Source organism: Pinus tabuliformis, chromosome 4_2, assembly GCF_031772625.1.
Source record: "Pinus tabuliformis cultivar Carrire ecotype Pingquan chromosome 4_2, CPIR1, whole genome shotgun sequence".
Taxonomy (NCBI): Eukaryota; Viridiplantae; Streptophyta; class Pinopsida; order Pinales; family Pinaceae; genus Pinus; species Pinus tabuliformis.
Window position 1 is genome coordinate 593,620,603 of NC_142304.1, and position 16,253 is coordinate 593,636,855.

The 16,253-nt window shown below is 37.9% G+C and overlaps 1 protein-coding gene across 1 annotated transcript in view; it reads right to left on the minus strand.

Moving 5' to 3' along the window:
• Positions 1 to 16,253, minus strand: part of LOC149170694 (uncharacterized) — a 121,325-nt gene that overhangs the window by 54,249 nt on the left and 50,823 nt on the right. The window contains exons 7-8 of the mRNA XM_089423988.1: positions 7,118 to 7,267; positions 6,780 to 6,866 (exon numbers count right to left, since the gene is read on the minus strand). Coding sequence (XP_089280114.1) covers positions 6,780 to 6,866; positions 7,118 to 7,267 — 237 coding nt within the window. The remainder of the gene's footprint in view (positions 1 to 6,779; positions 6,867 to 7,117; positions 7,268 to 16,253) is intronic.

Here is a 16,253-nt window from a genome sequence, read left to right on the forward strand (position 1 = left end):
TTGGTACGGCCTAAACCACAACCTCTTTCCACAACAATGTATGGCCCCTTTCCACAGCCCGGGACTCAGTCTCTTCAACAAAAAACTCATCCTCTTTTCCCGTTCACTCATCCTAGGGTACGGCCCCTCTCCTCAACTGCTTGACAAAGTGATTTAAAAAATTATGTGTCCTTCATTCACTCATTTCAGCAGTTTATGGTTTTTCTAAGGCCAAATACCATGGGTAATACCACGGATCTTTACCATGGGTCATCAAAATACCATGGGTCTTTACCATGGGTCATCATTTAGCCTAAGTTTACATTAATTATTTAAATCAATGTACTTTAAATTTGCATGCCTAGACACAAGGCCTATGCAGAGACACCTGTCTGAGCTACAATTTTAACACCTTGAGCGAGGATGCTCAATTCAAAGGAGGAGCAAACATTAGCCCAAAACTTTCCATTGCTATGAATAATGTGCCATACATATATAATAGCATTAACAGGTGCTCTCATAACTATGGGGTGATTAACATACATGGCATTAGTGTATATTGTATACATACAAGTAATGTGCATTTATGTCATGTAAATTGGTGAACCAATGCATTTTGAACAAAAGCGTCAAAGTGCGTCACCTCATAAGTATAGGAATCCTGCTAAAAATTCAATTGTATGATCACCACCAACATCAGACATGTAATACATATGAACATGGTGTTCATGACATTTCCAGTATTCACTTTGTCTTCATGAATATAAGTGAGATATGAATGCCAGGTGTGCACACACGTTCCAACTACCTCTGGTTTTCCAACTACCTCTGCTTTTGATGTCTAAACCAACGTTGCAGGAACCGTCTCGCCCACATCCCGGTTCAGGAGGCAGATTCCTATCCCAGACAGATCTGCCAATGATCTTCAAGTAGAACCGTAGTTTGGCCCTGTTGACCACTACGTGTCAATGACCCATACCAGTACACCCCCTTTTTTCGCAAAAGGGATAGTGCCTGATCGATGTGTTCCTGCCATCCAGCTATCATCATCAACTTGAGGATCATCTTAGAATGTAAACTTAGTCTGCATGTGTATAATGTAAATAATCTCAGCAGATCCGTGTCGTGTATGTAATCACCTAGGTAAACCTACTTTTCTGGTGACGATCTACATTCCGAAAGGTTTTTTGTCTCACCGATCCATTCTCGGATGGTCAGCAGAGTTTTCCTTCAGCCTTACCCTAAAGCCGGATTGGATTTTGTCACTGGGATCTTAGGGGAGTCCTAGTGTTCTAAATCGAGTCTATGTAAAAGTGATTTAGGGATAATCACAACTATTTGGTTAGATTATTTTATTACAAATTGTTTGATCTGTTAGATTATATTTGTGTCGCAAAATTAGGTAGTCTGTGAAGGTATTTTGCAAATGGGTTTTCCCCCTTGAGATGTAAAAAAAGTGAAAATCATGATGTAAAGTGTCTTAAGGGTTAGAAAAATAATTTATCCCCTCATAGGTTAATTAATTAAATTTTCTGGCCAAAATTAATTAAAATCCTAAGCCAGAAATTTAATTAATTATAGGTCCTAGGTAAATTTAAATTTTCCAAAAACAGATTTCGTGAGTCCTTTAAAAATTAAATTTGAAGAGGTCCAGGGACTAAAGTTAATTGATTATTTTGCTAAATTTCAAGCCTTTGGTCCCTGGGGTTAAGTCAAATTCAAAATTTTGACGAAATTAATTCAAATTTTTAATTTTTGAATTAATTAAAATGCATTTAATTGAAAAATTCGAAATTTCCTCAATAATTAAAATCTTGACGGATGAGATTAAAAGAAATTTTGATCGTCATCAACGGTCGATATTACTTTGACAAAGATCACTCGAACTAGCCGTTGGAAGATTTATCTTTAAATAGGAGGTCAGTTGTCAGTTGAGATCATCCGATCTCTGGATCGTGTACCAAGCTCTCAAACTCTCTTGTATACTTTTTTGAAATAATGCAAAAGTCTTTGGGGTTTCAATGTGTTGTAGTCTGGACTTCATGAATTTATGGTAACATTGTTTTAATTTCTGCTTAATATTATGTGAAAACTATCAATCAATAGCTCAATTAGAATAATCTAAATACAGGTATCTTATTCAGTTTGTTAGATCTAGGGTAACATTTTTAATTTTGATTGAAGTAGCAGGTATCTCTATCTCTTCATAATTTTATTGTTGTTCTATTTCTCTACTTGATTTGATGGTTGATCTAGTGTTTGCGGAAGTTCTCTCAGGTTCTCATTGAGTGTTTGGGGATAATTCTCAGTTAGACTAGCCAACTCTCAACACATATTTTCTGAAGAGCCTACTTCATATAAGCCTCAGGATTTATCTAACGATAATCTTTTTTTCCTGCATGGTGTTTTTGAGCTAGTACCTCTCTAAAATTTCAAAATCTTTTAAATACTGTGGAAATTTTGATAGATCTGGCTATTAAGAGCCTTAGATTATCAAATCTGGGAGCGGAGTTGGACTCATACTCCTCAGACCTGATAGATCTGTAAATTATTTGTATAGATCTGTTATTTACTTGTGTAGATCTGAAATTTTGTAACATAATTTTGAATTTTAACATCTTGGGCTTTTTGGGATTTTCTCTATTTTGTGCATATCGGGTATTGGGTTTTTCTCTTTTCACTTGTGCAGACATAGATCTAAAAAATTAGCCAAGAAAATCTTCAAATCTGAGCTAGATCTAGACCCTGGAGGGCAAGATTTGGGTTCAAATCTTGTTTACAGGAATAGATCTAAGAAATCAGCTTAGTAAATCTTCAGATCTGAGCCTGATCTGGACCCTGGAGGGCAAGATCTGGGCTCAAAAATTGTTTGCGGGAATACATCTGAGAAATCAGCCAAGTAAATCTTCAGATCTAAGATTTTTCAAGCAGATCTAGGGGTTTTGAGACAGATCTAGGCCCTGGAGGGCAATATCTTATCCCAAATCTTTTTACAAGGCCAGCCATTAAAGATTTTGCAATAAATCTGAAGATTTAAAACAAAATAAATTTTTTCAGAACAAGGGTTTCAAGTTTTGGGGCTCCTAAGCCCAGATCTGCCTTCTCCTAGCCCAACGCTAGTTCTATTGGGCCTAGTGCTAGTTCTCATTGGCCCTAAATTCCCTTGCTCCATTTCTGATCTGAATATTTGATTTCTGAAGCTAATCATTGGTGGGTTTTTGCAGAAAATTTGGTAAAAATTTGTGTTTCAGATATTGAAATTTTTTGGCAACTTGGGCAAGTGATCTTCAAAGCCTAGGGCCTAAGGGTTTGATCTTTAAACCATCTTTTTCCTCACTGTTTGCTACAATAGTCATATACCTTTCTAATAGTGGTGAAAAACACATCTAAGTGGTTTGAAATTAACTAAAAAATTCCTAAATACATTAATAAGTCATTTATGTTTATATGTATCAAGAATTTGGCCTGGATCTACATTTTGCGTCACTGTTATCTCTGAATAATTCTGTTTCTGAAGTCTGAAATATAACAGTGGAAAAATTTCATGTGGATTAGCCTAAAATCAGTTCCTAAGTTGTCTAATACATTAAGGAATTAATTTCTTGAGTTGGGCATTCATCATTAAGCTTATTTCATGTTTTAATTGTTGGCTATAATAAGTATATCAGATCTAATATAATTCCGAAAATCACATCACAACAGGCTGAAAAATTTTGATAATTCATGTGGGCAAGTTTGGAAAATTTTCGGTAAATTTTTCCAAACTACAGATATCACTGATAGCTCACTGTTATCATTGTCATATTGCTACTGTCATAAAGTTTTTCTTACTGCTGTCCTCAAAATTAATTTCTCAAAATTAAGTACTCTGTCATGGAATTGTGATAAAATGCATATCCTTTGTTTCATAAACTGAGTATTTTTTTGAGCATCTGTTGACATTGATATTGAATTGCAAATTTGTTTTTTTTTCTCTTTGAGCTAAATTATATCAAGAAGATTTGAAATACGTTGGTGTTTTAACTATAGTATCTTCAAGAGTTTATTTTCTAAGTCTTCCATCTAAAAAAAGGCAAGCATTTCATTTGGGTAAATTGAGGGCTTTTGCGGCATAAGTGTTTTCCCATTCTCGAGCCTAACTTCATCTCATCTTCCGGTGCATTTGCATATAAGTTAACTTTGCATAGATAAAATTTACTTCCAAGCATAAGCTTGGTCAATAGACAGATAGATCTCCATCCGTCTTTTCTTGAGAAGCCTGTTTTAGCAGTACTTAAACGGTGACTTTGCAGTGGTCAGAGCCACAGTTCTCTGCAGCGCCGGAGGCACCGGGTATGTTAGAATTTCAAAAGAGGTATCGTTAATCACCTTAGTGTGCTTCTCCTGATCTAAACGGTGACTTTGCAGTGGTCAGAGCCACAGTTCTCTGCAGCGCCGGAGGCACCGGGTACGTTAGAATTTCAAGAGAGGTATCGTTAATCACCTTAGTGTGCTTCTCCTGATCTTCTCTCTACCAATTACTACGAAATCAGGCTCAACACAGAAAAGATTGAAGGGTTCACATTTAAATAGGCATTTAACTAAAGTTAATCAAGATTTTTGCATCTCACATTAGTTTTAGGATCTGCATTTCATATAAAATAGTCATTCATCTAAGCAGCAGTTGCTAATCGATTACTTGGTCTTAATTTCCCTAGCAAGATCATTGACTCCATAAGGCACTGGTATCAATCATTTAAAATCTAATCAAATCCTATAAGTCTTGCTAAATCTTAATCAAGTACTTGATCGCTTCACTATGTCTCCCTAACTGGTTGGTTCCCAACTAGTTCTTCATTCCACTTTTCCACAGGGTCTACCCCCCTTAGCTTGTTGTAGGGAGACAACTTAAACGGAGAGATTGGGGATCAGGGTGATAGCCCCCGATCTGAGCCGTTGTCGCGATGCATAGACATTTTGTGCGCCAACAAGCCCTTTTTCACGGTCCCTGGGATTTTGGAACCATGATGGTTCTGAACTGTGGTTCCGCAAACCCAAATCACGGTTCCAACATGGTTCTACAAGCCTGCACCATGATTCCAATGCAATTTTGTGATCTCAAACCACAGTTCCAAAAACCGTTCACATGGTTCCGCAGGGTTTTTTTTGGAATTTTCAAACTGTTATGTGAGGAACTATGTTTCCCGAACACTCCCAAGGTGCCCCCTGATGCTCTCTAGACACTTCCTAGATGCTCCTTAATGGTAATGTTAAATTCTTAAAGTAAAAGCATGAAAATTCATCTTTTTACTTCAATTTTTAACATTACCATGAAATGACTTGGGATGTTTAAAAGTGGTTCCAACCTCATCAGACTTCATGTGGAGAAAATAGAATTTCATATCCCATTAAAAATTCAGCAAACTTAACAGTTTTTACAATTTCAAGATCAATGAGATTGTGCCATTTCATTAGATTATATCATGTATGAGGGTATGCGATTGGCGTTTAATCAAGAGCACCAAGCCCTGTATGTACCCCAATGTTGGTGGTGTTGATTGTTGAACTCCTTTGTCATGGCCTCAGCGAAAATGTACCCTTTACTCAAGTCAAAATCATTGATCAGGCATGTTAAGCTTTCTCTACCATATTATAAGGCTTGGATTAGGCCGTTTGATCGAAATTGGGCAATCTTGACTAATATCCCTCGAAAATTGAAGTAGAGGCAAAGGCTAGACAAGAGGAGAGGAATCTAGATTCTAGATGGATGAAGCATTTAGATGGTTGATGCTCGAATAATTAATCATTGATGTACAATGGATGCCATATCTATCCTGATTTGTGTACAAATATGCATGTTTTCATATCTTCTACAACTAAAATGGTATATATATATAGCATTTGACAATGCTTCCAACGCTTCGCTTCCAAAGAATGTCCCCACTCAGTGCAACATTGATCTAAAACATGCAACCTAGGTGCAGAAATGACATTCAACAGATGTTGAGGATGATTCCAAGGCATTGGTTGGCAATACAAAGGCCTAATGGATGAGCAAATGGCAATGAAGCATGACTTCTTGCAGATCTTGGAGAAATTTGAACATGTGCTAGGTCCTGCATTTTGCCTTATATGTATATATGTGGACTTGACCCAAGCTTCTGTTTTCTTTTTCAGTTTTAGAGTTGTTGGTTTTATTTTGTAGTCTATAGAGATACAGGCTAAGCCCAAGTTATGCATCTTTCTGTAAGTACAGGATATATTGTTTGGCAGGTTCATTGGTAGATAGAACACATAGACGGAATACTCAGGCTTATGATCTATAAACAAATCTTCTTTTTCTTTGGAAAACAAATACCAAGATTTCAAGTTCCACAAAAGCGTAAGTGTACTGTAATATCTATTCACTACTATAAAGCAAAGCTCTATACTGGCAAACATTTATTGAATATTTTGCAAGTCTAGACTAGTAGGATTTAGACCAAAAAAGACAGGTATGGCAGCGCATCCACTAATAACCTGTTATACACACTATAACAGACCTAACAAAATCATACACTGATATTGGATGATGATCCCAAAAAGCAGCTGCAACTAAGCATTCCATAAGACATTTGTATTGATTATTATTTCATGTAAAAGTAAGATGGAATACCATGAGATTCACTTTAATGTAGATCCTATAACGATAACAATGAAGGAATAAGAAACTGATTAAACAACTAAAGCAAAAGCTTTAACATCTCACAAGTCATAGTAAATTGACAATTCTTGAAGTTTCAAAAACCACAGCTTCACACTGTAGAAAAAGGATGTAATACCTTTCTAAGCATCCCAAACAAAAATGCATGGCCTGTTTGTTCAACCCATCCATCTCCATCTTTTGCTGGATGGTAATCTTGGCAATCCTGTTTATATAGAAAAGTCATTCTCCAAAAACAGTTGTAGAGATCAAAATTCAATGTTCCAATTTTGTTTAACAAATATCTATCTATCTTGATGGCATGTGTCCAGATCTTGTCATGGGCATATCTTTGGAGAAACAACAATTGTAAAGGCATAAAATAAATGTATGTGCAAAGGAGTTCATAAGATTAAACAATTTGAAAAAAGAATATCGAAATGAAACGATTCAGATATAAATAGTCAGAGAGCAAACCTGGCACCACCTAGCTCGTGCTTTTGTCCTGTCAGTATGTATCCAAATATGTGAACCATTGCATTTTTTGCAAGCTATTCTTCTTGAATTTGCTTGAAGACCATCCCTCTCATCCTCAGCATTAGGACGCCCATATCTGTGCCTGCCACTCTGCAACATACATTTGGTCACCCATGTCATAAAGAGAATTATTCATCTACCATCATCAATCATGCGGAAAAGAAAGGAGACTCCCAGTGACCAGTAAGCTTACGAACTGGACATGTCAAACCATAGTGAGAGGGTGACTGCAAGATTTCATGAGGAAACTAAGGAGTAATCAGGCAAGAAGGCAAGAGGGCCATTTAGAAAGCATCAAAAGAACAGGGACATCACAAGAAAATGAAATAAGATGCTGTCTAATGATATTTGGCAGTAAGCCCCTGGTAGATTAAGTAGGCTACAGAAGCTAGAATTATGTATTAAACTTAAAATTTTCAAGAAGAAAGAATCAATTAAGAACAAAAGCGAATCAATTTAAAGATTGCTTTCAATTATGGTTTTCGATGAAGACAACTTTACAGCATGCAAATTTATTACAGTGATATGAAAACAGCACCAAAAATATGGTATGCAATAAACTTTCAAATGTGATTTTAAAAAGTAAACAAGGGATGAGATTTCAGCAATTTTCAATGCTTGAAAATGCACAAAACAGCTAGCAAAACCAATACATCAGCCCTAAAATTGTGGCTGAAAAATACATCCAAATGATATTTTCCTTTGATATGCAAGCCCTAACTCTAGGACAATGATATATAGGTAAATTTAGCTATTGAGTGCAGATTTTGCCAAACCCTAACTCTAATTTACCATGCAAAAGAGAAAAAAAGAAAAAGAAAAAAAAAAATTGAAGGATTGGCAAACAAAGGCTAGTGCCTTATCCATCTTGGATATATGGAGTCATGAAGGGCGAGGTCAAAGGTGAAGGACATTGATCAACACAAGCTAGCAAGAGTATACTCTAAATCAGGCCCTAGATATTTTCAATTTTGATGGAGATTTAAGGTCAAGGAATGCAACTCTAGTTTCCTTGATGGATAACATGTGACAAATTTTATAGATGAGATTTTAGATCCATAAAAATAATCAAAATAGCATGAAAACTTCATTGAAACATTAATTCTACAACTTTACAAAATGGAAGAAGATACTCATAATAAACTTGCACAATTCATTATAGCAGCACTATATCAATCCAAGAAAACAATTCTAAGCCAAGTTTATCCTCCCCAAAACAAGTCACTACCATTTAATGATCCATTTCATCCAAGAAGAAAAAGCTACCAGTGCACACTGTTACCCACCACTTTGTAGGTGATATCCCCAGGGGAAATTTTTCTCCATGATGAGCCTTAGTCGGCAACCCCTTCATCCATCCTACTAGCTCGTTGTGCCATTTCTCTACCACCTGAGCCAACAATGTGGTCCCTCATCCACCTGTATTCATCGCATGTTTGAAAGTTGGCCTCCTGAATCTAAAGGTGTGTCTTGTCATTTGGTAATTGAGTATTGGGTTTACTTATCATGGATACTTTTGGGTATGGATTGATGGGGGGATTTGGCGGAAAGAGTGGGCTTAGTTTGTGCTCTTGTCCCCTTGATCTCTTTTGGTTGCTACCCTTGGATCTTAGTCCCGTGGGATCTCCTTTATTGACCATTTGGTTCTAGGGTGGTACTACTTGGGAAACCCCGACTTTGGGTGTGTGGTCCCGCTCCTTTACCCGCACATATTACTCCCTTTCCACTCACTATACCCCCATTCATCTTTTCTCCCATCCTGGGTCCACATAGGGCTAGCCTCCCTATCCCCTTGCCCCCACCTTGGGTCAGGCCTAGAATGATGCTCCGGAGGTTGAAGCAATTAAAAGAAAAAGTGAAAAGCATAATTGGCCACATTTAACAAATAATTGTACCACAAATGCAAAATATGGTCGGGACAAAATAATTAGCACGTGGGTAAAATCCATTTCATGAGCTCTACCCCAATCCATGGGCATCGCCCTGGTTCCATAGGCCCTAGATGAGCCTCCTCTATCATTCAGTAACCCATGATTGTCCCAACCTCTGGAGGGCAATGAACCGCCCTACCTAAAAGGGGATAATCACTGATATATCTTACACATCATGCTCTTGTCCTTTGAGCTCCAAGCAATTAATTAAAGAAAATTCATAAAAGGAAAAAGGTATATAAAGAAGGGTGGAAAAATCAAGGTCGAGGCACCTCATGTACCATGATTGCTCCCTCCTATACATTACATACACAGGTGTGGGCTTCCCCTTATCTAGCTACCCATATGCCCCACTATGTGGCCCAGGACTGCCCTCATTCCCTATTCCATCTCACTTATTTGTCACTTGCCACCCCCATTAGAGGGATGTACCTTGGACATACCATCCCCTATAAGGTCTGAAACCACCTAATAAGCTACTTGGCTAACCCCCTTTGGAGCCTAGAGACACTAGCACATGCCAAAGCCCACTACGGAAGGGTATACCATTACGAACTGCCCTAGTTGTTATCCATGATTTGTAAGCTCTTTTACCTGATTATTTTAATGACTTGTTGTATTGGAAGCCTAGGGGATGCATGGGATCTTATGCAGGATTACAGGTGGTTTCCATTTGGGTTGGTCTCCCTATATGAGATCCTAACCCCAGAGGTCTACATTGGCACATGTAGGGTGTGCATAAAGAGCCATTGGCCTCCACAGTGGAAGACAGCACTCCTCAGATCTTCATGGAAGCTCAAAGATTACTAGCGATCCAATTTTGGGATGATGATGATATGCTTGGTACATTATGCCCAGCAGGCCCCCATAGGAGCCCCACACTCTTGACAGGTGTCCCAGGACTTCTACGATGTCATGGCAGCATTCATTCCACCACTTGGACCCTTTTAGAGGATCTCTGATTCATATGGAGACCCATGGGGTCATCTATTTGCCCTCATACCCACTGGGAGCACCACAGGTCTATTACTTGGAGAACAATGGGCCACCCCCTTATCCATCATATTCCGAGGAATTTATTCCACAATATGGAACTTCAAGATATTATTGAGCCTTTGAAGGGCCTTACAACATGGAAATTTTATTATTTGGCCCCTTGTGAGGCTTATTTTTACACTTGTTAGCTAGTTTGGTGAGCTTTATTTGCACATTATTTTATCATTAGGGGCTAATGTAGGCCCATAAGCTAATTTGAATCCCTTAGCAGGCTATGTATTGATGTTAGATACATTCATTTGTATCATCACTTGACTTGGGATCTCTCTAATATAGAGAACTTTGCATTTTTTCCTTGGTGGATATTTTTTGGAGATGGATGAATTTTGACGTATGGATTTGGGCTATTTATCTTGTCTTGGAGCTTTGTCTTGTGAATGAAATGTTGGTTGGATATACTCTATAACATTGTAAGCAAATTTTTATGTTATTATTCTTGTTGCTGCATACTGCTAAAATTAAGGCTAGTTGTTGCATAATCTAAATGTGGAATTGAGAATGTTTTAGCTAATTTAATGTATGGGCCAATGTCATATGAATGAAATGTCCTAGAGATTATTTGTCTCAATAAGCTTGCATCGTTTGCTTTGAAATATAAATGCTTGAAGGTCACTTTTCTTTTCTTTCTCTCAACATCAGATGAAGTGGACTTTTTGGGCCTCCTTGATCAAGAAACCAAGTTTTTACTCATCACCATCCTTGACTCCATATCCCCAAGTGAATTAGGCACTAGTCCCTTGAAAGGGTGATCATTTTAACCCTCTTTTTACCATTTTCCCCTTTTTCCCCAAGTCTAGCCCCATTAGGTCACCTAGGGCATCAATTTCTCTAGAATTGACCCAAGGAAAAACTTTGATCTCCTATAGGCTACTGCCTTGTAAAGAGCAAAGAGACTTAGCTGTGGTGATAGTGGTTAAGCCTCCACTATTGCCCTTAACCTAGCAGTTGCCTTCTTAGGAACCCCTTTAGGTCCCCTGCTAGTTTGAGTGGTAACACACACTCTTTCACAAGAGGGAATAAGAGTGTGTGACAATGATCCAAGATAATTTGACTTCTCTTTGTTTATATGAGGGCAACCAATTCAAACTTGTCATAGTTTAGACTCAAAATCCTAAGAACATAACTTCAAGAGTCCTCCAAGCATGATGGCATCCAATAAAAAAGAAGATCTTCCTCAAGTGAGTTGCTAAAGATGGGTTAAGCGTGCTCCTCACTCTAAGTCATCTCCCCAACATCAAAGGTGCATCTCCATGAGACATCTCTCCTCAACCATATGTCATCATCCAAAAGCCTCATGTCATCACTCTAGGTTGTACAAAGGTAACGTACTAGCCCTAGAGCATGATGCCACCATCAAGGAGAAGAGTACATCCCTCCAATGGGATCATAGCTTATCCTCATCATCAACGAGGTAGAAGAAAAACGTAACGTCCATCAAGTAGGTGCAAGGCCAAGCTGGGGGCATATTGGGCTCACTTGGGTGCATCATCAATCATGGAAACACCCTGGCTTCTTTGCACAACATTTAAGCTTTCAGAGAGAGAGAAGGTGACAAACATTTGTGTTGGATCCGTCCCAAGTGTTGAAAAATCAATAGGGATACCAAGGAGGTGATTTCTCTTAGGCTTGATAACTTCTTGTGATGTTCTTTTACTTTTCTTGATTATTAGCTTCTTTTCTTATTATTATGTTACTTTTATCATCAAACAGCTACCAAAACATGAAGATCAATAGTACACAAGGACATAAGATGTAGGCTGCAGGTCAGGGCCAAAACCTCTTCTCTTCAAAGGAAAACCCACAAATCTCTTATCTTCTTATCGATTCTTCAAATGATGAATTCCAAGACCTCTAGACCAAGACCAAGTCAGACCTTGGCGATGCGCTTCTTCTATCCAAGTCAAACCAAGTCAAATCTCTTACAGTAACACAACGTCGAGCCCCAACTACAAATTTTCAGCGCTCACTGCACATCTAAAACTTTTGACCCCCAGCAACCAACGGTTGCTTCGCACGTGTGGGAGAATTAGGGCTTCTTAGAGCTTCTTCCTTCCTTCGCTTAGCCTGCTTCTTCTATGCCTTATGAGAGATCAAATTGTCCAATCTTCTTCCAACTTCGACCCTTTCCTTGCTTCTTGAGAATTTTGGTCTTGATGTTGCAGAAACCCTAGCTTACCTTCGCACTTGTGAGAGAGAGACAGAGAGAACGAAACCCAAAAACTTTGACTTCCTTCTTCCTTCTTCCTTCTTGTTTGCTTGCCTTCTTCTTCTTCTTCTTCGCTTGAATGATGAGTGAATGAGTGAGTGTATCCAAGGAGGCTGAATGCTCTCTTATATATAGGCTTCCAAGGAAGACAACATGCCCTAATTAGGTCGATTTCTTTTTTGCCAGGCCGACTTGGTCTTGGAGTGGTATTTTTGACACTTTGACTCAAAAGTAATTCTTTTGACATATTACAAAATGCCCAATGGGGTCTTTTATATATGGCATAGACTTGTTGAGTTCTTGACTTAATAACAAAAACCTAGGAGCACTCAATGGGTGCTTTGATCTAAAATAAAATGACCTAGAGCATGAAACCAATGCCACAAAAATAATAATAATAATATTCTTTTTCATTTTTACAATATACAAGAATCAAGAGTACATATGAAGATGAGTGCATATGAAGATCAAACCTAGTTACACTTTTCATCACTCCCTCTTAACTAGGGAGGTATTCATAATGGTACATGGACATTCTTATAAGGAAGAGATCTCATAAGAAGAGTTGAACTAGTAAGCCGTTTCATAAGCTATTATTTCAGCTTATCTCATTGCATCTCATCATATCAGCCAACATTGTCATATAGCAAGGCCTTGACTAATACTCAAAGCAATTGATTCTTGCTTTCTACTCATCCATGAGATCAGAGAGGATCCCAAGCTAAAACATCCTCTGGTAGTGCTTCTTCCATTTGTCTCACTACTTCCCCAATTAGAATCTGTATATCGTATCAATTTGATATCATTCTTTCTATCATACTTTAGGCAGTAATGTATTGTTCCTCGCAAATATCTCAATATATGCTTGCTTGCTATCCAGTAGTCATGTTTCGGCTCCATCCAATTTCTTCCTTTTATCTTTTGGAATGTGAATGTAGACAAGGCAACCAAATATTCGAAGATGATCTACATATGATATCTTCCCAGTAAACGCTTCTTCAGGAGTCATGTTGTCAAGTGTCCTATGAGGACTTTGATTTTGAATATAGACAGTTGTTTTGGATGCCTCCCCCCATAGAAATTGAGGTTTCTTGATCATATAACATATCTCTAACACTTTCTTCAATTGTATGATTCTTTCATTTTGCTCTAGATTATATGGGACTATCAACTCCCTCTTAATTCCAACCTCCTTACAAAAAGTTATAATTTCCTTTGATGTGTATTCTCCTACATTATCGGAACTTAGTACCTTGATCTTTCTTTCTATAAGAATCTCTACTTCTGCTTTGAATTCTTGAACATTTTCAAATACTTCATCCTTGGACTTAGGTAAATAAATACAAGTCTTCCTTAAGTGGTCATCAATGAAAGTCACATAGTATAGATGGCCTCCAAGAGATTTTGTAGACATAGGACCACAGACATTAAAGTGAATGAGATCCAGGATTTCTTTAAATCTTGAAGCATTGCTTCCAAATGGTTTCTTTACATTTTTCCCTAATGCACATCCCTTGAAAATTCCTTCATGATCCTCCTTTAGTTTAGGGATGCCATTCACCATTGTGTTTAGAGTTGGTAAGATTTTATAATGAAGGTGTCCAAACCTTCTATGCCAAAGCTCACATGGACTGACTTCAATGTGAACCAAGGCTTGAGATAGAGGTGTAAGTAATTTGTATAGTCTTCCTTCACGAATTCCAATAACTTTTGCATTGTTGATGCTAGAGCCCTTATCCCACACCATGACTTTTCCATCTATAAAAGTAATTATATCTTCTTTATCTTCTAAACATGAAATAGAAAGTAATTTTTTCTTCAAACCTGGAACAAATAGAATGTTGTTGATATGTATGTTTCCTCCATCTTCTAGCTCCAACGAAGTAGATCCAATTCCTCTTACTGTATAACTCTTTTTGTCTCCAAGTTTGACTAAGTAAGAAGATTTTCCTCTTGATAGAGTCTTTAGTTGTTTATGTTCACCTGTCATATGTCTAGATGCTCCACTGTCAATTACCCAAATATTTTCATCTTCAAAAGTACCTGTAAGTGCTGAGAATAATCCTTCGTCCTTTGTAGAGGAGGTCTTGATCATATAATTCTTGATTGATGATAGGAGATTCTTAAATGCTTTGATGCCTTGCTTGAGGTGTCTTGCCATCATAGAAAATTGCTTCAATGAGAACTTCAACGACTTCTTCAAGGATGTAGTGATCTTCATCATGCCCTTTGTCAACCTTAGCTCTGATACCATGTTGAGAAATCAATAGGGCTACTAAGGAGGTGATTTCTCTTAGACTTAATAACTACTTGTGATGTTCTTTCACTTTTCTTGATTATTAGCTTCTTATTTTCTTATTATTATGTTGTTTTTATCATCAAACAGCAACCAAACATGAAGATCAATAGTACACAAGGAGACAAGATGTAGGCTGCAAGCCAAGCCAAAACCTCTCCTCTTGAGAGGAAAATCCACAAACCTCTTCTCTTCTTATAGATTCTTCATATGATGAACTCCAAGACCTCTAGACCAAGACCAATACCCTTCTAAGACCAAGTCAAACCTTCTTGGTGATGTGTTTCTTCTATCCAAGTCAAACCAAGTCAAATCTCTTCTAGCAACACAACTTTGACCCCCAACTACAGATTTTCGACCCCCACTGCAGGTATGAAATTTTCGGCCCCCAACAACCAGCCACTGCTTCACACGTGTGGAAGAATTAGGGCTTCTTAGACTTTTTTCCTTCCTTCTGTTAGTCTGCTACTTCTCGAGAATTTCGGCCTTGATGCTGCAAAAACCCTAACTTAACTTTGCATGTGTGAGAGAAAAAGAGAGAGAACGAAACCCAAAAACTTCAACTTCCTTCCTCCCTTGCTTGCCTTCTTCTTCTTTCGAATGATGAGTTAATGAGTGAGTGTATCTAAGGAGGTCGAACGCTCTTATATATAGGCTTCCAAGGAGGACGACATGCACTAGTTAGGCTGACTTATTTTTTGCCAGGCCAACTTTGTCTTAGAGGGCTATTGTTGATACTTTGACTCAAAAATAATTCTTTTGACATATTACATATAGCCCAATGGGGTATTTTACATATGACATAGACTCATTGACTAATTGACTTAATAACAAAAACCTAAGAGCACTCAATGGGTGCTTTGATCTAAAGTAAAATGACCTTGAGCACGAAAACCATGCTACAAAAATAATAATAATTTTCTTTTTCATTTGTACAACATACAAGAATCAAGGGTACATATAAAGACCGAACCTAGTTACACTTTTCAACACCAAGGTCAAAGCTTTGCTCAAGGTGGTCAATGTCGTGGCTATAAGGTATAGAAGTGCCATAATGATGGGATGGATGTCCTCATCTAAGTGCTGGAGACGTATCATGCTAGAGAAGGTATCAGCCATCCCTCAAGGGACATCAAATGTACTTGGGAAGAAACATCTGAAACATACCCTCAAAATCAAGTGAAATCATCATCATAGGTAATATAACCATAAAGATATCATAGTGGACCATATCTAACGCAAAAGGCATAAATGTATTTCTAGTTGATGATTTATAAACAAGTAACCACATTTAGATATGGGAGGGTTATCCAAAGGCCCTATTAGGTGCTTCCAACTCTAAGGGGAGGAATAGTTCCTAGGCAACCCATCAATCAAAAGGTGCATGTGTGAAGTGGACATGGAAGTGGTTAACTTCATGGAAGATGCCACAACCTTGATACCAACTTTTGGAGTTCCAACATCTTGAGTGCAATGATATGAAGAGAGAGCCATCATGGGACATCAGTTACCCCTTTTCTCAACCTATTTTTCCCACCCCTTTGAAGCGCCTTTTTCTTCAATGACTTTCTTTTCCTTCTCATGCAT